At 43.5% G+C, this 24,071-nt stretch overlaps 1 protein-coding gene across 2 annotated transcripts in view; it reads right to left on the bottom strand.

Moving 5' to 3' along the window:
* GFRA1 (GDNF family receptor alpha 1) overlaps positions 1–24,071 on the bottom strand; it is a 191,048-nt gene that overhangs the window by 61,967 nt on the left and 105,010 nt on the right. For both annotated transcript variants that reach the window (XM_064144309.1, XM_064144308.1), the window contains exon 4: positions 9,115–9,454. In XM_064144309.1, the coding sequence (XP_064000379.1) occupies positions 9,115–9,454 (340 nt within the window). The remainder of the gene's footprint in view (positions 1–9,114; positions 9,455–24,071) is intronic.

Below are 24,071 nucleotides of genomic sequence, written 5' to 3'. Positions count from 1 at the left end.
CATCTCTGGTCTTTTTTTGTATTAGAGAGGCAGTTTTCCTTTCTTCACTTAGACTAACAAAAAAAGACTTTTCAGATGAAATGACATACTGAGATGAAGGGTCACATTTGGGTGATACTAATGCCCCCAAGTTCTTAGAGCTGAACTGTCCTGGTGGCTGTGAGTACTTCAGCCCACATAATTGCTCTGGCTAAAATGGGACTGACATGGAAGGTATTCTAATACAGCAAATGAACCTCTAATCATTTGCATCCAAGTTTCTTTTATAATTGCTGAGTGTTCACACACATGAACTTCACTCCCTGTGTTCTTTTCAGCCCTCTAGGCAGATAATAATGAATATTTAGTGCAATGATTTGTTCTTGAAAGTACCAGTAGGACTCGCCAAGCAGAGAGGTGCTGTCACTACACTAGAGGGAAGGGATGCGGTCCAGAGGGACCTAGACAAGCTGGAGAATGGGGCCCAGGTGAACCTCATGAGGTTCAACAAGAGCAAGTACAGCATCTGGGCCAGAACAATGCTCGTTATCAATAAAGACTTGGGAGAGGAGGCAATAGAAAGCAGGCTTGGGGGTGCTGATGGACATGAGCTAACAATGTGCACTTGCAACCCAGAAGGCAAATCCTGGGCTGCATCAAAAGCAGCATTGCCAGCAGATCCAGAGAGGTGATTCTGCCACTTTGCTCTGCTCTGGTGATACCTCATCTGGAGTACTGCATCCAGATCTGGAGCCCTCATTATAGGAAGGACATGGTTCTGATGGAGTGGGTTCAGAAGAGTGCCACAAAAATAATCAGGGGGTTGGAGCACCTCTGCTATGAGGGCAGGCTGAAGGAGCTAGGGGTGTTCAGTCTCGAGAAGAGGAGGCTCCAGGGAGACCTAATAGCAGCCTGACAGCACCTGGAGAAGGCCTACAAGAAGACAGGAGAGAGACTGTTTGCAAAGGCCTGGAGCAACGGGCATGGAGCAATGGCTTCAAACAAGAGAAGAGCAGATATAGATTGGATGTTAGGATCAAGTTCTCTACCATGAGGGTAGTGGAGCAGGGAGAAAACTGAAGCCCATGCCTGGACATATTCAAGGTGAGGCTCCACAGGGCACTGGGCAACCTGATCTAGTTGAGGATGTCCCTGTGACTGCAAGGGGGTGTTGGAGTAGATGACCTTTGGAGGTCCGTTCCAACCCAGGCCACTCTACAATTCTACAACTTCAGCCACACCAGGAACACCACCAAAACTACACCATGCAAAACAGAATCAAAGAATGTTAGGGGCTGGAAGGGGCTTTGAAAGATTATCCTGTTCAATGCCCCTGCCAGAGCAGGATCACCCAGAGTGGGTCACACAAGTAGTCACCTGAATCAAAGAGTTCCAACAATGCTGAGGTATAACTTGTGTTTTACAGATACTGGGCGCAAAATTACACTCCCTTTCTGTGGAGAATGGGGTTCAGCAATCAGCAGAGGTTCTAGCTAACTGAAGGGATGCTGCCTGAAGTACTTCAAGCTTGCCTAACAAGGGGCCTCAGTGTAAAGATGCTGTCTAGTTGCTGCTTCTTGCAGCATAAAACCCTTGTGTGTGAGGCTCTCTTCACTGTCAAAGCACAAAGCAATGAGGAAGTTGGGTGCAGGAATAAAGCTGAGCCATTTTTTTTTGATTACTATATTCTTGTGGTTTTGCCTCTTTAAAAGAAATGCCAAGCACCCAGCAAGTTTTTAATCTCCAAGATTCTCTTAAGCAGAACAGAGTATAAATGAGGACTGGCCACGCATATACTGGTTGAATGAGATCCTTCTACACTTCAACAGGGACAAAGCAGGCATGTTTTGCTGACTGCTCTGGTTTTTTGGTTCCAAAGGGATTTCTGGATAAGTTTTAAGGAGGAATTGCTTGATTCATCTCTAGAGGGAAGACATTTTAAATTACCTCTGTTTATGGGAGGGGAGAGCAATATTCTGCCTATTACATCCTACCAACAAAAAACATCCCTGCAATTAATCATGTAAAGGACTGGAAGGGAAGAAAACACTACAATATTGCTTATTTTCCATCTTTACTTTGCCTTGACTCAAAAGGGTTTTTGCTTAGTTTGCAGAGACTGCATTAATTTTTCCAGACTGGTAACTCCCTCCTGCACAACCTCCACTACATCATCATGTTTCTTCTTCAGAGCACACCAGCTTCTGCTCCACCTCTCCCTAGATCCTATTTCCTTAATTTTCCAAGGTGTGATCACTCCTCACTACTAATTCATTAAAATCAATTAATACCTGAGGTTTTGTGGGTTTGGTTTTAGGTTGTTGTTTTTTTCCCCACTTAAATAAATATGGTTTCTTTAGCAATATATACACAAAGGCATACACTTTATATACATAGATACAAAAATCATTCTTCTTCAAATTCAGGTTGTATTTATAGAAGTGAGGTGAGCTTGTGGGCATGTTGAAGGACACAGCCTGAAAGCTAGTTTGACATATTTTTTTTCCTATCCCACTTGGTATTATGCAGACACAAGAGCTTTCCTTATGACATGTGCAGAGAGAGCAGGGAGGATGTGTAAGCAGGCTGTGCTCAGGCCGACCCTTTTACAGTACAGACATCCTGCACCTAGTGTAGGGTGAGCCAGGCAGCACATGAGGTTTTTCACCCACTCCCTGACTCAGTCTCTAAACATACAACATAGGCATTGCCTGCATGTCTTGAAATTAAGAGCTCCACTGTGCTACTGTCCTTAATAACATTGCAAAAAACTATGTTGTTGTCTTGGCTTTGCATACGCAACAGCAGAACAATCATCTCAAGGAGCTGCCAGACAGCTTTGAGTGCCTAACTGATAAAAATACCCCTGAGAGAGGCAAATCCAGCTCCGTTAGACAGAGCTGGATAATGGTGCTATACCCTCGATGAAAGCATCCACTACATGTCTTTTTAACATGTAAAGCTACAGCCAGTTACACTGAGGAGTCAGGCTTTGAAGCTGGCCAACGAAATTGTAACCAATATAAGCTACAAGGTTCAGAAAGGGAGGTAACACCTATGTTTTCCCCCTCATTTTGTGAATTACAGAAGATCACTGGACTGTGGGAGGATATTCAGGGAGGATAACAACACATAGAGGAGCAGGTGAGGAGGGACTGTAAGTGGCCATCATAGAATTTAAATGTAGTGGAGAGGTAGTGAGAATCAGATAATGACTGGGACATCTGGAAAGAGGAGATCAAAGGAGACTAAGCAAGGGGAAGAGGCAAGAGAAAAAAGGCAAGGCAGAAAGTGAGAAAAATTAGAGAAGTCTAAGAGACAGAAAACTTGATAAAAAGGCCTATTTCTTCTTCTCCTCTTCCTTGTCTCCCAACACAACCCCTTAGTGTACTTCTCCCTGCTACCTGTTAATGCTGTAACTGAAGAAGGTTCCCTCCTGATACAAGGTGCTAGGCTCCCCGTCTGCTATAGCAGGACAAAAAAGACTGCCCCTTAATAACACTCATCATAGGCATATCTACAGTGTTTAACCACTCCCTCCTCTGGTAGATCTTACCCATGAGGGTATACAGTTTGCAGTCAGTAATGGCAGGACCAATCCAAAGTCATTCCCAAGGAAACCACTTTTACAAACAGATCCTGATATAAGACACTTGTAGATTGCATGTGTCTTATGGAAAAGGAGAACAGTCACAATTCCTCCCCCTCAATGCTGAATTAGCATTAAAAAAATCCTAATCAATTGACTATAAAGAGGGATGTTTTTGTTGTTGTTACTAGTTCCTCTATTTTCAGGAAACACAGCAAGCTGTGTTTTAGCCTGTACTGTGCATTAATTCTTCAGGTACTGGTGAAATGTTTGCCTATTTTCACATCACGCTCTTGTAGCTGTTGATGTCTTTCACACAGAACTGAATGGATGGGTGCAGAAAAATTAAGACTAGTTGGGACAGGTGAGCAGAAACTGGTAGAGGTTAAGAACACACCAGTGAAAGCACATTTATAAAGATTTCTCTCTCTGAATACAAAGTGCTGAAAATATTGTTATTTTCAGGGACAGGACCCTGAATAGGACATCATAAAACTGCCTGGGTTGGAAGGGACCACAAGGATCATCTAGTTCCAACCCCCTGCCATGGGCAGGGACACTGCACCCTAGATCAGGCTGTTCAGAGCCACATCCAGCCTGGCCTTAAAGACCTCTAGGGATGAATCTTCCACCACCTCCCTGGGCAACCTGTTCCACTATCTCACCATCCTCCTTGTAAAGAACATCCTCCTAACATTCAATCTGGATCTACCCACTTCTAGTTTTGCTCCATTCCTCCTAGTCCTATCACTACCTGACACCCTAAAAGGTCCCTCAGCAGCTTTCCTGTAGGTCCCCTTCAGATACCTAAAGGTCACAATAAAATCTCCTCACAGCCTTCTCTTCTCCAGATTGAACAGCCCCAACTCTCTGTCTGTCCCCATAGCAGAGGAGCTTCAGCCCTCTGATCATCCTTATGGCCCTTCTCTGGACATGTTCCAGCATGTCCATATCTTCTTGTAATAAGAGTTCCAGAACTGGATGCAGTACTCCAGGTGCATTATTATTCTTACTATCATTATTATCCTTCAGACAATTCATGAGGAAATGTTATTTAAATATATTATCAAGACATTTATTTGTTTGTTATTTTCCAGGTCAAAATAGTTGTCTTCTGAAATTGGTTCAAGAACTACTGTCTGGCTCCTTCACTTTAAAAATTCCCATCAAACATTTGACCAACCATTTTCAATATATTAACTGTGGACAAGAAGAAACATTCTATTTTGAGATTCTTCTATTAAAAAAAACAAACCCACAAACACAAAAGGCTTATTTGCCATTGGAATGGGCTGCCCAGGGAGGTGGTGGAGTCACCATCCCTGGGGGTGTTCAAGAAAAGACTGGATGAGGCACTTGGTGCCATGGTCTAGTTGACTGGCTAGGGCTGGGTGCTAGGTTGGACTGGATGATCTTGGAGGTCTCTTCCAACCTGGTTGATTCTATGATTTTGTGCTACCTTTCTTTTCAGATCTTTGCAGCACATGACTGGATTGATACAGTTCTTTTAATAAATAATGTGTCTATATTATCTCTCCATCCTGGGTAGTCCCTTCTGAACACATTGAGGAGACAGAGAGAAAATGCAAATTCAAAGCATGGATTATTAGAAAATCCAAATTGTTAAAAAAGACCAAACTAATGACTCACACTTTCATTTCTCAGAGAAAATAGTGTTTGAGTGCTCTTAAATGTGATGGCAGCGAAAATAAGGAAGTGCATTGCCCTGCTGTGTTTAAAACATGTCAGTCAGCTTTCTAAGTTTAACTGGTGGCTCAAATGATCAGAACAGGAGGTTCCTCAGAGGTCTGAGCTATTCCAGGACAACATCGTAGGTGAAAGTTTTTGACAGGATATTGACTTCCCTCAAGTTTTATGTTCACGATAAAAAGGAGCTCTAGTAAATACTTTGTTTGTTCTCTGGGTCTATGCTTTTCTTTTCAGTCAGCATTGACAGGCACATCTGAGAGACTCTGAACATGAGCCAGCAGTGTGCCCAGGTGGCCAAGAGAGCCAGTGGCATCCTGGCCTGCACCAAGAATGGTGTGGTCAGCAGGAGCAGGGAGGTCATTCTGCCCCTGTACTCTGCACTGGTTAGACCACACCTTGAGTACTGTGTTCAGTTCTGGGCCCCCCAGTTTAGGAGGGACATTGAGATGCTTGAGCGTGTCCAGAGAAGGGCGACGAGGCTGGGGAGAGGCCTTGAGCACAGCCCTACGAGGAGAGGCTGAGGGAGCTGGGATTGGTTAGCCTGGAGAAGAGGAGGCTCAGGGGTGACCTTATTGCTGTCTACAGCTACCTGAAGGGTGGTTGTGGCCAGGAAGAGGTTGCTCTCTTCTCTCAGGTGGCCAGCGCCAGAACGAGAGGACACAGCCTCAGGCTGCACCAGGGGAAATTTAGGCTGGAGGTGAGGAGAAAGTTCTTCACTGAGAGAGTCATTGGACACTGGAATGTGCTGCCCAGGGAGGTGGTGGAGTCGCTGTCCCTGGGGCTGTTGAAGGCAGGATTGGACGTGGCACTTGGTGCCATGGTCTAGCCTTGAGCTCTGTGGTAAAGGGTTGGACTTGATGATCTGTGAGGTCTCTTCCAACCCTGATGATACTGTGATAACTCCAATTGTTTTCAGAGCTAGATATGGATGGGGATACAATTAAAGGCAGTAGCAAATGATAGTGAAACTGAACCACTCGGCAGTCTGATGAAGTTGAAAAAATAGGACTGTTTACATAAATCAAGACTTATTTGCATCTCTTGACATTTTTGGCCTTTTTTCCCCCCTCAACTGAGATTTTTATGTTATATAACAGATAGATTAATGAATAAAAGAAGAAAGAATGAAGCAAAGCATCCTGGCATCTCAGCAAGTGGCACCTGCAGTTTGGCAAAATCGCTTCCCTTCTCTTAACTGTGTCTCAAAATCTTCTTCAGTGATATACACACCCAGGGCAAAACTTTTAAAAGAGTATCCAAACCAAAACATTTAAACACTTGTTTGCAGAGACTCAGATGTGTTTTACACAGAGCACAGGCAGGTGCAAACCTTGCATTTGTGAACAAGCAGCATTCATTTCAGCAATCTTCACCACTTGTTCCCCTTGTCTTAAGCAGCACTATGAAGCAGGTATAATAGATATAACAGGCACACAAATAATAGTTTCTAATTTGTTTGGTTTCACAGTAGGCAGAACATATTCTCAAATTATTCTCCTATTTAGATACCCTTTCTGATTTGAAAATGAAATAGATGTTAGCAGAGCAAGATTTATATGCCAACTGACTCTAGCTTTTTAAAAACAGAATCACAGAGTATCAGGGGCTGGAAGGGACCTCAAAAGATCATCTAGTCCAACTCTAAACATATCTGGAACTACTACATAGACTGATATTTTTCAGTGCCAATATTTTCAACAGCAGAGAAGAGATCTCTCCATTCTTTCCTCCCCTGTCCAAGTCTCTATTTTCCTGCAGGACAAGAGGAACAAATCACGCCAACTCCCTTCAGCTTCACAGGTCATACAGACAAAATGTGTTTTTGCTGTATTATGGATAGGCTGGAATAATGCTGCTGCCGATTTCTCCTCTCCTTGACAGCAGAGAGGAAAGGTATTAACTACAGCAGCCGTTTAGACAGCACAGGAGGTATTAACATCTACGTGAGATGACTCTCAGCAACATTCCTACAGGCAGAGGGCCTAAGTCCTGCACTCAGTGACCCTTCCCCACATCCTGCATTTGCCCACTGGTTCCCTTGTACCAGTGCTGCCCCTCACCAGGCAAGTCTGACTGAGCCTTGGAAGAGTTCAAGCTTTCTAATTTTGGTATTTTAAAGGAACAGAAGCCACAGGAAGAGACTGTGAAGAAATTAATTTTCATCCTATTGCTGCCTGCAACTTAAAGCAACAAGAGAAGAGATTTCACCAAGCCTCCTTCTTCAGTATTGCAAAAAAGAAACATCACAGCACCCGACTCATAAAGTCAAATTAAACAAAATGCTGTTAAAACTTAGCTGCTCAGAAAACATTAGACCAAAGCTGACCAAAGGAAAACAGTCATGACAGAAGCAATGGCATTAATTTAACTAAGTAATTCCTGCACGCTGCAGCCCAAATAATAGGGAAAAAAATCTCCATATAAAATTCTCTCTCCCATCTCAGTGCTGCTGTAACAGACTGGAAGTTTGTCAGAACACACAATAAAGACACTGTAACTTCTACAAATTAATGGGGCCTGTGTGTAGGCAATGCATATAAGCAGGAAGACTAATGGCACACAGCACAGAAAGGGAAAACAGGTGCTTCTGACTCGACATGCATTTGGCAAGCTGCAGTAGCATCAGCTATGAAGGTGCTCAGTGCAGCTCACTGAACTGAAATGAGAACCCTGCTCTGATTTAAATCTGCTCTGATTTAGGTCAGCAGGAAACTGGCTCTAGATTACCCCTGAGGCATCAAGGGTAGAGCATTACTCACCTCCACACCTCTGAACAACACTTGGCACATCTGTGGTGCTACGGCTAAACGCTTAAAATCGGCAGTAAGGATCTTGCAAACAAACTTCAAAGTAAATATTTTACCAGGCACGTGTAAGTACTTAGTAAGATTTATGTCACAGCTTCAGTGTCCTTGACATTTTACAACAGTGTTTGTTTCCCTGCTTGCTAATTCACAGAACTGGATAATCTACAAGGAATGTACATGTGATTCCTGGGCATAACTTCGTAAATAAGACATTAGCACAACAATGTTCTAATGCAAACACACACAATGCTAAGTAGGAATAAAGCATTTCCTAAGGGCAGGAGGAGGTCCTGTATGCCACTGAATAAGCGCTGAGTAACAACCTGCAGGAGCTCGAAGAAGGCAACGGGACTAAGTGAAGCACAGCCCTGCACTACCTCTTCAGGCTGAACACACAGAGCAGTGGCTGGGAATTAGGTCAGTGAATCAATGACCCTCCAGTTGTATCAGCCCAGCACTCTTGCCAGAGGGCAGGGGGAAATAACACAATTCCAGGGCTAAAGCAGCTCTGTGAAGATAGTGGGATCTAGTCTACAAATGTGGATTCCTTTTTTACCAATGAAGTAAAACCCACGAGTAATCTGCGTGCTGTGATCATTTGTGAAGTGCAGCTTGTGGCTGGAATTCAGTTATTCACATGCAAGATTACAACGAAAATAAGCCCCATTATAATGAGTAGCTCTATTTTCACCTGGTAATTATTGGGGCATTAAAATCATCCTGAGACATCATTTCATACAGAAACTTAAAGAAAATGTTTCCAGCTAAAATCTGCAAGAGTTACACAGGAGATTTAAAGATTCCTCTGTAACGTGAGGGAGTAGCTGTGAATAGTTTTGGAGAGGACACACATTGTAATCAGACGCAGGCTTCTGTTACTCTGTTAAGGATGTCAGAGGCATTTCCTTTTTCCCTGACTCACCCTTTTCCCTGGTGGATATTCTGACCCTTAGCCCTGGCAAATCCAGCAGTACCACAAAGCTCTCTCTGGTACCTCATTAATCACTCCCCTGCCATGTGCTATCTTACCTGCAGATGTAATTCTTCTTGCAGGATTCTTGTAAATTCAGGCAGTTTGGTTTCTCCCTGTCCTCATATGAACACACAGGAACAATAGTCTGCCGTCTCCTCTCTGTACAGGCTACGTCTCGACAGGAGCAGAAGAGCATCCCATAGCTGTGCTTTGGGGGGACCTTGTCAAAAAATAGCCGGAGGGCCTTATGACACTTCCGCTTGTTACAGATCTCATTAGACGTGCTGCTGGTGCAGGGGGTTATGTAAGCAGATCTGAACCTCTTGCAGGTGTCATTTAGGTTACAAGCTTTGGCTGCATCCAAGCAATTGTTCCCCTTTGAAAGTACTGGCTCCACTAGGAAAAAACAACACAACAGCAGTAAGAAATGCGTCACATTTACACTGCGTTTCCATGCTTGCGTTTATGTCACTGTTAACGAAGACCCTGACTACATATTTGTTACAGACAAATCTCAGCAGTGCCAGAAAGTGCCACCAGCCCTTCTGATTCTCAAAGTTTAAGGAGTAAGTGCACAGGTAAGTGTTCAGATCAGAAGGCTGGCAAATCAATGAGGATTACACCGAGCAGACTGTACTTCATCTTCTTTGGAGCAGACATGCGGGATGAGTATCAGGTAAGACTTGGCCTCATTAAGAAGCTATTAAAATCACTGGTAAATTGGAAAGGTTATGTTTGGCCCACCACACAGGAAAACAGTGAGAACATGGGCTGCTAGCTCAGGTTTTTTAAAGCTCTGACATTTCAAATGTTTTTCTAGAAGAGCAAAAATGACATTCAGCGTCTACACCAGGTAACAACATTGAAATGGGAGCTGTGTAGTCTGCAGAATGTAAAACCCACATGCCTGGTATTACAGGTTTTGAGGTATGAAAACAGCCCAACCAGACAGAAAGCAAAGCAGGTGCAGCCCCCATGACTGTGAGCTCCCTCAGGCCACCCACAAGGCTTTTAAGTTAAAGACACTTTTATAAGATCTATGGATGCCAGCTGAACCCTAGAAGCTTTATGATATTTATAAGCTTTAAAGAAACTGATGTAGAATTAGCAAGTGACCCTGAAAGGGGCATTTGAAAGGGAGTATGTGTCTCTCCACCTATATGCATGCACTACAAGAAGTCACAGGGAGAAAAGAAAAGATTAAACTCAGCTAAGACTTAAGATTGTAACTACACATTTAATGTTGCAATACATTATCCAGATATTAAACCCAAATATATGCTTTGCTTGAAAATGAAGGCAACTGGAATTAGAATGCACAATTCAATTAAGAATAATCATAATGCTGCTTTGGATATTAGGAATGCCAACATCACAGACCCCAGAAAATACATTAACTTCCCATTGCTACAGAACTGGGAAGCTGAAAAGAACATTTTGCAAATATGTAAAACTCTGCAGCAAGCTCTTAGGGGGTCTGGCCACAGATAAAACATCTCGAATGATCTAAAGCTCTAAGTTCCACTTAAAAAAAGCTCTTTTTTTCCCTTGCTCTTCCACATTTTCCCATAAACTCGGTCCAAAGCTTTTCAAGCCTGTGCCACCCTTCATCCTCCTAACACTGGCCTCTCATTCCCAGTTTAGGGCATCACATTTTTATCTTTCTGCATGGCAGGAAAAAGTGATGTAGCTTGGCTGATAGGCTGCACCGAGGCACTGCAACTGCCTGAACTGCCCCTGCCCAAGATGGCCCTTGGTGCTGGCACACACTTTCCATTATACAAAAAAATCATCTGTTACTATCCTGTGTATCTCACCTATCCACAAATAACACGATGCATAAACACCATTAGATTTGTTTTTCACTCTAGCAAAACACTACAGCTATGGTTCAGCGAGTTCATCCATTTAAACTTCATATATTAAACATTCACACTCAGGGTCTTTCCCAATCCCAACTTCCTGCACAGTAAAATGCAACTATTTGCTTATCATCACAAATTGTCAAATTATAAACATGCAGCATTTGACTACAGATTAGCAGACCCAAGTATTTCTTATAAGAGCAGCCGACCACAGTTTAAAGGAACACCAGATGCAGAAGAGGTGACTTACCCAAGATGTCATACAAATGTAATGCTATTGTGTATGAATCACACAGAAACACCCAGGTTGAAAAAGCCCCTCAGGATCACTAATTCCAAACTAGAACCCTGCTCTACAAGATTCACCTTAAACCATATCCCCAAGCACCACATCCAAACCACCCTTTTAATCCCAAACTACAACCCTGCTCTACAAGATTCACTTTAAACCATATCCCCAAGCACCACATCCAAACCACCCTTAAACACATCCAGGGTCGGTGACTCCACCACCTCCCTGGGCAGCTCATTTCAGTCTCTGACTACTCTCTCTGTCAAAAACTTTTTCCTAATGTCCAATCTAAACCTACCCAGTCTCAGCTTGAGGTCATTCCCCCTTGTTCTGTATCCAATTACCTGTGAGAAGAGACCAGCAGCAGCCTCTCCACAATGTCCCTTCAGGTAGTTGTAGACAGAAGTTGTAGCACATTTCCATACAACTATAAACTTAACTATGAATTCTCCAAGGGTTTTGGTGTTGGGGTTTTTTTTATACAGTATACAGAATTATATGTTTAGTACAAATATAATTACTACGTAATCTGCAGGGCATATAATTATGCAATATGTGAATAGTACATGCTAATTACTATGTGATTGGAGAGTAATTACATGGTTATTCGTGTCTGGGAGTCAACTGCTAAATTCCACTCTTTAAAATGTGATTCTGTGGAAAAGCTCTGAATGGGGGGCATTTAAATCTGAACAGACATCAGCTTGCCACATGATACTTTAGAAGGCATTCTTTAAAGAAAACCCAAGAAACAATAAAGCACCTTTTACTGGCAGTCAGACATGTGCTTCCCATTAAATGGAGCTCCAAAAATGGAGCAAATAGTCACACAGAACTAAAACTCAGTGTGAACATGAACATCTGAAAAATCCGAAGGGACAGATTTATGAACCTCCTTTTAAAGATGGACCACAAGCCAATTCAGAGACCACACAAGCAGCAGGGAAAGTTCTCTTGGATTAAAGTTGAATTAGTGCAAATTATTCATAAACAATAATGATACTCATTTATCTCTTTCATACAATTAATATCTACCCAAGTTTCATAGTACCATAGAATTGTCAGGGCTGGAAGGGACCTCAAGAATCATCTAGTTCCAACCTCCCCCTGCCATGGGCAAGGACACCCCACACTAGATCAGGTTGTTCAGAGCCCCATCCAGCCTGGTCTTCAAGACCTCCAGTTCTCCTCTACATGTCAGCTTTGAACACGGTCCAGGTCTTGTGGTGTTTGTCTTTTCTCTAGAACCACCCCTGGCTACAACTTGCCATTTGCCTTTTCTATTTTATACATATGTGTCCAGCTCCTGTTTCTGACGTATTTATTGACATGTTACACAAATGATTCATAGAATCATAGAATCAACCAGGTTGGAAGAGACTTTCAAGATCATCCAGTCCAACACATCATCCAGCCCTATCCAGTCAACTAGACCATGGCACTCAGTGCCTCATCCAGCCTTTTCCTGAACACCTCCAGGGATGGTGACTCCACCACCTCCCTGGATTTCCAACTTTTAAAACCAAGACTAACACAGAGTACCTAACACCATATGCCTCAAGTGCCTTTGAATTAAAGAAGGCTGTTTAAGCCAACTTTTCTCATTGGCAGGTTCTCCCAAGCTTTTAAATCATGTTTTAATGCAAAACTTATAATCCAGAACACATTTTATGCTTTATTTTTATAGAAAAATACAACATAATTATTCCTAAGTCCTGTGCTAACTACAAACAGTTAACAACACCGAGAGTTCTGCTGGGGATTACTTACACAGCAGTAATACATAAGGTCAAAATTTCACCCAGCTCCTGTTCTGCAAAGCTTAAGATTATTAAGACAGGCAGAAGTTTGGCTCTTGCTAGGTACTGACTACATTAAGAGCAAATGGATGTAATCCAGAGCTACTTTTCCTGCCAGCATCCTTTGGGAAAGGTCTGTGTAAGGAAATCCTTTTTCAGTTCCCCATGCTCTTAGGGCACTTGGATATGAATCGAGGGCAGTCAGAGCAGCAGCCTGACACAAGTAATGATTCCTTCCCACCACCATTTCCCTATCCAGTGCTTCCCTGGGGCCATTCTGGAAATGTCTGCCAAACCATGTGGCTCTCTGGTCCTACCAAACCCCTACAGACCCCAAGTTAAGCACCTTTCAAGCAGGTTACAAGTGATGTCTCGCATCTGTGTGCGAGGCACTGGCTCCCACCCACAGCAAGGGCCCAGTAGGAAGCTGCACATACCAGGATGCTGCTTCCCAGCAGAAGTCACCAGCAGCTACCATCTGCTTCGCTTCTACAGGTGCTACCCTGATGTTGTGCAGGCAGAGTCATGGCAGAACAGGGGGCCTTGGTTGGAAAGCAGCATCTCTCAAGCTCACAGAGCTGGGACGCCTAAAAGCAGTCTGCTGCACACTAGGTGCAATACCCTGGGGCAGCAACCATTGCCTTACTGATACTGACCTCTGCATGGCTCAACAGCTCCCAGCTCTCTACTACACATGTAACACATGCAAGCGAGGTGAGATGAATGTTTTGGCAAGCCTTGCTGATGAAAAAAAGACTTGTATTATGCAGTATGAGGTGTTACCACTTTGGCATTTGTCACCACCTGAACCACCTCCCCTCACACACCACAACCCTCTGCCCTACATTGTTCCAGCTGCAGCAGTTCTGGACTCAAGTTCCCATTCCACAGTAGAAAGAAGCCAGGCAAACATTTCACTCTTGTATCCAGAGACGTTTCAGAAGTTTTAATAGGGCTTCCTCTGCCCTGTGTGACCTTCCTTATGCTTCACCCTCTTTCACAGTTTTTTTCTCTTTCATCTTTCCTGCACTTCCATCTCTATTTCGTTTTTGCACCTACTAAGCCTTTGGCTGTCTCCTCAACTTTTGTTAACTCCATGATGCACAAGAAGGGATTCTCAGTAGATGCTGGTAGGTTCTTAATCCATCCACTAGATGGAAGGAGTGAAAGGACTATTAATTGTTCTAGAAGATTCTTATTAAACAGCAAAATGGACACTTAGTTTTCAATCTGCTTACAGTACATAAAAAGCAATTTACTGTGGTTGCTGTTAAAACTACAATTACTATTTTCAAGTAATTAGCATTAGTAGCTTTCTAGAGTTTTTGTTTTAGTGAATGGAATGTTGTAAAGAGAACAGTAAATGTTAATGTGATGAAAGGAAAAATTACAGAGTGATAGACCTGACCACACACTTCAAAGCAAGTGCAGCACATGGCATACAGGAACCAAACTGACCAGACTAAGAGAAGCATCTCCAAGGTCCTGCATCTGGGTGGAGGCAATCCCAAGCACCAATACAGGCTGGGCAGTGTCTGGCTTGAGAGCAGCCCTGAGGCTTGGGGATGCTGGTGAGTGAGAAGCTCAATATGAGTTGTCAATGTGCTCTTGCAGCACAGAGAGCAACAAGAGCCTGGGTTGCAGCAAGAGAAGTGTGGGAAGCAGGTCAAGGGAAGTGATCCTGCCCAACCCCAGTCAGGGTTGGAAGGGACCATAAGGGTCATCTAGTTTCAACCCCCCTGCCATGGGCAGGGACACCTCACACTAGATCAGGCTGTCTAGAGCCTCATCCAGCCTGGTCTTAAACACCTCCAGGGATAGGGCTTCCATCACCTCCCTGGACAACCTGTTCCAGGCTCTCACCACCCTCATGGTGAAGAACTTCTTCCTAATATCCAGTCCAAATCTACCCATTTCTAGCTTTGTTCCATTCCCCCCCCTCCAGTCCTATCACTACCTGAAAGCCTCAAAAGTCCCTCTCCAGATTTCTTGTAGGCCCCCTTTAGATACTGAAAGGCCACAATAAGGTCACCTTGGAGCCTTCTCCTCTTCAGACTGAACAGACCCAATTCCCTCAGTCTATCCTCATAGCAGAGCATCTCCAGCCCTCTGATCATCCTTGTAGCCCTTAGCAGATCCATATCCCTCTTGTAATAGAGGCTCCAGAACTGGACGCAGTATTCCAGGTGGGGTCTCACCAGTGCAGAGTAGAGGGGGAGGATCACTGCCCTTGACCTGCCGCCCACACTTCTCTTGCTGTAGCCCAGGATCTGGTTGCTCTCTGGGCTGCAAGAGCATACTGACAGCTCATGTTGAGCTTCTTGCCCACCAGCATCCCCAAGTCCCTCTCCTCAGGGCTGTTCTCAAGCCAGTCACTGCCCAGCCTATACTGGTGCTGGGGATTGCCTCCACCCAGATGCAGGATCTTGCACTTGGTCTTGTTGAACTCCATGAGGTTGGCTTGGGCCCACCTCTGCAGCCTGTCAAGGTCCTTTTGGATGCATCCTTCCCTCCAGCTGTCAGCTGCACCACACAGCTTGGTGTCATTGGCAAACTTGCTGAGGGTGCACTCCATGTCACTGCCCATGGCACCAACAAAGATGTTAAACAAGACTGGTCCCAGAACTGATCCCTGAGAGACTCCACTTGCCACTGAGCTCCACTGGGACATGGAGCCATTGACAGCCACTCTTTGGGTGGAGCCACCAACCCAGTTCTTTTTCCATCTAGTCACCCACCCATCAAACCCACGTTTCACCAGTTTGGAGATCAGGACATCGTGCAGGACAATGCCTTCCTTGATCTGGAGACTTAGAAGCACAGTTTTAATTTCCCAGAAAGGTTCACAAACCATCTCACTTTACAGTGGTTTCATGAAGGTGCACAGGAAATAGTGCAAAAACAAAAGAAAGCATGATGCTTCAGCCCAGGGATGAGAGCTCTCTCTGGGAGGCAAACTGCTGCGTTCTGGCATGCACCCAGAGAAGAGAGTTCTTTATCTTACAAGAGCAATGACTGGAAATCAGGACTCCCTCTCTGAAGAGAACTCCTTTCATTCAAATTCTGCAGAGGTGTGATCCCACTTGTGCTCTCTTTTTAACCCCTTCTGAAAAAACACAACCCTTTCTATACCACAACCCTTCCCCCCAAACCAAGCTACTGTCTAATCCATAGGGCTTTGTGAAAAGGCATAGAGAAGAGAGCAAAGCCATCTCCCTCCCTCAAAGACTTTTCTGACTACTAACTTAATGTCTAAAGGGTTGCTTTGGCTTTTTTGTTTAGCTTTTTTTGGGTTTTTGTTTTTAAAACAGTATTCCCTGTGCACTTTCTGAGTGCTTAGACCTCTTGGTCTGCTCCTGGAAGTTTAATTCTACTAAGAAGGCCACATGCCCTATATGCTGTATTTTACATTGCTTGAGTTCACCACTGGAACTGGGCTTTAATACTTAGCAGGTCTCTTATCTTTGTTTAGTCAGGTGCTGTTACCTTTATTTGGCCACTTGCTGATTCATTTTATAGGCACTGAAGATAAAGGTTGCAAGAGAAAACTCCTATGCTCAATATGTGTTGATGAAAAAGGAGAGAAATGATGTCTCACAGTTTCTTTTGATATTTTCAGCCCTTTCTGGGGAGGAATGGGGAAAGACTGAGCAGAAAACTCAGAAGTGGCTTATCCCAGTAGATTGGCTGAAGGACATCTGCTCCATTTACAGGTTATGCAAGAGGAAAGTCTTACAGACCTATTGTGAACAGCAGGGTTCCATGAAAATAGGGAGGGAGAGGAAATCCCTTTCCTCAGTGTTAACAACATTATGGTCTGCTACCGAAATTCTTTCTGTCACCACTCACACAAAAGTCCTGAATGATCACCTTTCATTTCTGCTACAAATCTAATGAAAGGTTGTGCCAGGATCCTTCATTTTTCCACATGGATCTGTGGACAGCAGTTTTGCATTATACTCATGGCAGCATAGTTAAATTCATTTTATTCTGAAGAGTTACTCTGAAATTTCCATAATGCAAGTTCATGCATTTGGCTCTTGATTAGTAAAAATGCTACTTTCACTTCTGTCCAAGGAATCTCACAAAGAAGGCAGAAATGCATGAGAAAAAAAAAAAAAAATCAGAGGCTGCTAAACAAAGAAGCTTCCAACTGTTTCAGACTGATCCAGTCACCATTTCTCACATTGCTGCACCAATGATTTCAGTCCTAAGCCAAAGAATCTTTCGGACATAAAGGTTCATTTTAACATATCCATGCAGCATTAGCACTAGTGATGGATTACATACGATGGAGACTACAAGATAGGTTTTTCTACGGGAGTGATCTCAGTCATCCCATATACAATTCATGCTCTGTACTGAGGCAGAGACTGGGTTTGTGATCTGGAAGGCTGAGTTCTTAGAATTAATTTCCCTTTACAATATTCAAAGTGAAAATATGCTACTGCATATCCTCTCGCGTTACACAGTTCAGGGTTTTACCATTTCCTAAACATTAAGTCAACAGAAGGGAGAAAGAACTAACACACACACACACACACAGAGAAACACAGAACAAACCTGTGAAAACATTCAAACCTACACAGTTGCCACGAGAAGTGATTTATGGCATGCAAGGTCTCAAGACACAGTGAGGGACTGTTTACCAAAGTCATGCCAATTTACAGGGCAACTTTCAGCATTGCTTTTTATTACCACAGAATTGAATTCACAACTTGTTTCCTCTTTTCCTCAGACTTGATTAATTACCGTGTTAACATAACTACTGTTCTCCTGCTCATAATGGGCTCCCTCTAAAGTGCTGCCCCAGCAAAATAAACCAGGGGAAAGCTTCTAGCTCTTTGTTCGAGTGCTGCAATCCTTTCTAATCTCACTATTTTTCAAATTTATGTTCCATTCCAATAAAGCTTGTGTGAATATTATAGCAAATCAGATAATACAAGGTTATGACCCTTGTAATTGATCCTTCAAGGTTCTTTTTTTCCCCCCCTTTTTTTTCTCCAGTCGTTGTGGTAAAAATTACATTTAGATGTGCTTGTTGACACTTGAGAATTCACTTTGTTGGTCACATACACTGCTTCAAAGAGATCATATTACATAATGATGTATTTCTAGTGCTTTATTTCTCCTATACCTACAACCCCATTATGCTGTAAGCAAACCTCCCATGGGGCTGTAAGACTACAAGTATCAAGGGGGCAATGCTCCCACAGTGTTCAGAGGGACTACTGCTTGAGAAATTACTGCATGTGGATACTGGGTTAAACATCAACTACTACTCAAAAAAAAAATCTCAAATCAGAAGTTCTGTTTCCCTATATAGAAAAATGCACATTTTAATGAACACAGACCATATATGCCAGCACTAGAAATCAGTTATCTGTAGCAATGGTTTCTGTATCACATGACCACTGGAATAAAGTGATTAATTGAACTGTCTCAGTAAATGCGATCATTAGACTTTTAATTAACCTTTTCAACCTCTTGCACCTTTTAGTTTTGTTATACATTAGAATTTTTTTGCAGTTTCCCAGTTATTGTGCTTGACTGAGCTTTGAAACAATGCAGAGTTCTGCCAGAAAGATAAGAGAAACAATTCAAAAAGCTCTTACTGTTCCTAATAAGAGAATACTACTGATACTGTCATCAGAAGGGTAGTTATAAATCAGGTGGAGGACAGACATTCTGAACTCTGTGGCTACATTCCCACCTAATTTTTGTTTTGGCAGCACACTGTTATTTAATGGCTCTGCCTACCAGGAAACTAGCGTCTGAAAATTCTCTCTCAACCTAGTTATAATTACAGCATATAAATCATACAATGATCAATTATAATAATCTTAGCTTCATCCATTATTTAAACTTAGCATTTGAATCTACGCAGCAGGAGTGCAGGAAATTCCAGAGTCCCTTCTCTGCTTGCTAACAACTGCTTTATTCCTGAAGTCAAGCCAGTTACAGAAAAGAAGGGGCCAGATATACTCTTAGCTACTGACACCGGAAAGAAGACCAGATCTTGGAAAAGGAAAGGGTTTTGGCTCTGAATGTTGTTATTTTTTATAATCACACGACCTTCCTGCTGCTGAAACTGCATTCAAGAGGAGATTTTGCTTACTTTACACTGGTGCAACAAAAAAAGAAAAAAAATCGATGGAGTCACACAGAATCACAATTAACCAGGTTGGAAAACACCTCTGAGATCATTGAGATCATCAAGTCCAATCTATCACCTAACCATTCTAATTAAACCATGGCACTAAGTGCCCCATCCAGTCTTCTTTTAAACACCTCCAGGAATGGTGACTCCACCACCTCCCTGGGCAGCCCATTCCAATGCCAATCACTCTTGCTGGGAAGAACTTCTTCCTAACATCCAGACTAAACCTGCCCTGGAGCAATTTGAGACTATGTCCTCTTGCTCTGTCCCTTGTTGCCTGGGAAAAGAGACCAACCCCACCTGGCTACAACCTCCTTTCAGGCAGTTGTAGAGAGCAATGAAGTCTCCTCTGAGAGCCTCTTCTCCAGGCTGAACACCCCCAGCTCCCTCAGCCTATCCTCACAGGGCTGAGCTCCAGCCCCCTCAACAACCTTGGTGCCCTTCTCAGGACATGTTCCAGCACCTCAATATCTTGAGGGAACCAGAACTGGACACAGTACTCAAGGTGTGGCCTGACCAGTGCTGAGTGCAGGGGCAGAAGGACTTCCCTGGTCCTGCTGGCCACACTATTCCTGACACAGACCAGGATGCCATTTGTCTTCATGGCCACCTGGGCACGCTGCTGACTCACATTCAGCTCGTGGTCAGCCAGTACCCCCAGGACCCTCTCTGCCTGGCCACTCTCCAGCCACTCTGTCCCCAGCCTGTAGTCCTGCATGGGATTGTTGTGGCCAAAGTGCAGAACCTGGCACTTGGACTTGTTAAATCTCATGGCAATGGACTGTGCCCATCTGTCCAGTCCATTCAGGTCCCTCTGCAGAGCCCTTCTACCCTGTAACAGATCAACACATGCTCCCAACTTCGTGTCATCTGCAAACTTACTGATGGTGGACTCAATTCCCTCATCCAGATCATCAGATCCAGTCCTTTATCTCAGTACACCTGGAGCACACACAGCATATTCTTAATTAAAGAATGGCCCAGATCTCATACAGACACATATGTATGCACATCTGTACATGCACACAGAATGTTTCCATACTACTTGGGCCCAAATCTCATTTCACAAGAAAGCTACTTAAATAGCTATTAATAAGACAGGAGAAATAATCCACAGGATCACAGGATGTTAGAGGTTGGAAAGGACCTCTGAAGATCTCCAACCCACCTGCCAGAGCAGGACCATAGAATGCAGTACAGGTCATACAGGTACACATCCAGACAGAGCTTGAAAGTCTCCAGAGAAGGAGACTCCACAACCTCTCTGGGCAGCCTGTTCCAGTGCTCTGTGACCTTTACACTAAAGAAGTCCTTCCTTATAGTGAGGTGGAACTCCCTGGGCTGTAGTTTCCACCCCTTGCCCCTTGTCCTATCACAGAGCACAAGTGAGCAGAGGCTTCTTGACCCCCAGCCCTCAGATATTTACATATTCCCTATCAGTCTTATCCAGACTAACCAGCCCCAGTTCTCTCAGCCTTTCCTCATAAGGCAGTGCCCCAGTTCCTTAATCATCCTTGTACCCCCCTATTGGACTCTCAAGTAGATCCTTATTCCTCTCAAACTACGATTTTCCAGCCTTGTCTGGATGTGTTCCTGTGCAACCTGCACTAGATTCCACAGTCGTGCTCTGGCAGGGATGTTGGACTTTATGATCTCCAGAAGTCCTTTCCAACCCCTAATATCCTGTGATCCTGTGAACCCTCAGCTAAGAAATTCAGTATACATAGAAATGGGCACAACTCCAGCAACAAAAATGTAATTCCAGATGTCCAAATTTGGGCATCATGCAAAGTTTTTCCAGGCACACAGCAGAAGCTCAGCAAATGGTGCATAAATAGAAGTAAACTGTTAAGATCTACAATTATATTTTTTAAATAACAGGTGAATATGACCCACAGCAACTCTTTACAGAAAACAGAAAAGCTTTTACTCCAAAGTCTAACTGGGAATTGTATTCAATTCATCAGGTGCATAAATGCACAGTAAGGGAACCAAGGAACTTCTCTGTGTTCTGAGCTGGGAAGACTCTGGGTGTTGATAAAGCACCAAAAAAATGGAACACAAGATGGACATGGAACTGTTGAAGCAAGTCCAGAGGAGGCCATGAAGATGCTCAGAGGGCTGCAACAGCTCTGCTGTAGGAACAGGCTATGAGAGTTGGGGCTCTGCAGCCTGGAGAAGACAAGGCTTCCAGGAGACCTTGGAGTAGCCTTCCAGTATCTGAAGGATGCCTACAGGAGGGCTGGGGAGGGACTATTGGCAAGGTCTTATAATGATAGCATGAAGAGTAATGGGTTTAAACTGGCAGAGGGGAGATTTAAACTAGATGTTAGGAAGGAGTTCTTCACAGTGAGGATGGTGAGACACTGGCATAGGTTGCCCAGGGAGGCTGTGGCTGCTCCTTCCCTGGAGATGTTCAAGGCCAGGTTGGATGAGGCCTTGAGCAATCTGTTCTAGCAGGAGGTGTCCCTGCCTAGGGCAGAGGATTGGAACTGGATGAGCTTTGAGGTCCCTTCCAACCTAAATTATGCTATGATTCTGATGTAGATTCAAGCAGAGATAGGAGGCATCAGGGAAGGAGAAGGAAGGAAATTCTAGAATGACAAAATTTCCTACATTCTAAAGCTGGTATTCAGTCAACTTTAGAATCACAATGTTGGAAGAGATTTCCTAAAAATATCTACTCTCCTGCCCCATAGCAAGACCAGCTATAACCAGAACAAATCCTGACAAATGCTTAGACATATCCAAGTCCATAGGGTTGAAGGCATGTGTGCAAAAGTGCTGAGGCATCTGGCTACTGCCTCTGTGAGGCTGAGCTTTTCACAACTCTTAGCAATCAGGAGAGCTGGAATGAGTCAAAGTTCACAAATATCTTCAAGGGCAGCAAACAGAAGGATACAGAGAATAACAAGTGGGTCACCCTAACCTCAGTTCTAGGGGTGAACATTGAGTAAGCCTTCCTCAAAGCTGTATCCATGCACATAAAGAACAAGGAGGTGATGACAAACAGTAATCATCATGGATTTACCAAGGTCCAAAACCATCTCAGTATTCATCATGGATTTACCAAGATCCAATCAGACCTGGCTGTCTTCTACATTGAGATGAATGCTTCAGTGAACAGGGAGAGAGAAGAGAATCAATTGACATTGACTTTAGCAAACCTTTTGATACAATTTCCCTTACTAATCTTTGGAGCCAAATTGGAGGAAGAATTTGGACAGGAGGACTACAGGGTGGAAACTGGCCCTGCTTTGAGTGGGTTCTCAATGACCTCCAAAGGTATTACTCTCTTCCCACCTTTATTATCTGCCTAATCTATGCTCTAACTCATTTTTCAGTATCTCCACAGCCTTTCCAAATAGCTATCCAGTATTTCTTATGCATCCTATTCTATTTTTTTTCCTGGTATCTAACTGAATTATCACTTCCTGCAACAATATGTTCCTGGAATACACTTCCTTTGTAGCTTTACACCTTTCCTCTTAGCGATAGCTTTTTAACTTCTTGCAGACTATCATTCTACCATCACTCTGCTCTTGGTAGTCCACTTCAATCTGTCCAATGTTTCTTAATAAATCATGTTTTCTAGGTATCTAAACTTAAGCTATTTTATTCTCAGAAGTGAAAACAAAAAAAAAAAAAGGATACATCCAAAAAAAAATCCACTGACCAAGAGTTACTGTACAGGTTGTACTCAGGAGATTGCTAGAGACAGACAAAACCTGTTAATTCAAGAGTTGCTGAAGCATAGCTTACTCCAGCCCCAAGCAATACCAGCATAGGTAGGGATGGTTTACACGCAGTGACTGTCTACTGCAGGAGTATATATTAGCTTATCTCTGACAGCAGCTTGCTCCTGATGGCTATAACCTGAAAAAAGAGTCAAAGTATATAAAACCTTAGCAGAAAAATTATCCTGCTTATTCTGCGGTATTACTCTTTTAGAAGGAAAATCAAGAGAGGACAGAGGGCTGGAGAAGTGATTATGGATCAAGCCTGACAGCAGCTGGTGGGATAAATCAGGAAACATCTGAAAGAAAGAGTGGGGAAAGATCCTCTCTCCAGTATAACAAGAAGAAAGCTGCACCTTCTCTAAAGCACTCCTGCAGCTCCTATCAGGTAGGCACCAACGTCTCTCTGGTCATGAGAAAGTACATTATAACGTATAAAAATGAGACTGAAATCACAATGAAAGCAGCAGTAACAGACACGGGGCAGATGCTCAATTAGTGACAGCAGTAGGGGTGGAGCAAAAGCTGCCATCATGGCAGCAGAGAGAGCAATAGCGTCAGAGAACAGAAAAGTCACAGCAGCTGTGGAGGGCACCAAATCACCCTTCCTTTCCCTGTTGCTAGTGAAAACTGTTTGGGGCAGTTATCTGGCCTATCGACCAAACAAGATGAGCCATTCCATTAGCCCGCCAGCAGATGCTCTTCTTTTCTCTATCAGTTGGTCCCAGTGCAGTCCTGTTGAATACAAATAAGTTGACCACAATGTGAAGAGGACAACACTGGTGACTCTTGTCTATTCAAAGACTTGCTGTGGATCAGCTTCAGGAAGCTTATGTGAGCTGCAGCCACTGTGTTGCTGCTCACTTCATTTTAAGTCTCACTGCTGAGACTCCAAAAGCCAATGAACAAGGAGATTTGTGCATTGAGGCAGATGCACTTAATGGAACAAGGGAAATTAGCACTTTGGAAATAAGTAACTTAAATGATACTTCAGAGATTTAATAGTGATTATGATGGTCATTGTCCTGCTGTGTGTCCTGGAGATAAAACAGTGCAAAACTAAGGTGAGGCAACTGTGTATGACGTCTAATCCTCACCTATGTGCAACTGGGGGTTTCATTTGAGATCATTATGCTATTTAACAAATTAGATCACATTAA

This window comes from Pogoniulus pusillus, chromosome 6 (genome assembly GCF_015220805.1).
Source record: "Pogoniulus pusillus isolate bPogPus1 chromosome 6, bPogPus1.pri, whole genome shotgun sequence".
In the NCBI taxonomy this organism is placed as follows: Eukaryota; Metazoa; Chordata; class Aves; order Piciformes; family Lybiidae; genus Pogoniulus; species Pogoniulus pusillus.
This window is presented reverse-complemented; position numbering and strand designations above follow the sequence as displayed.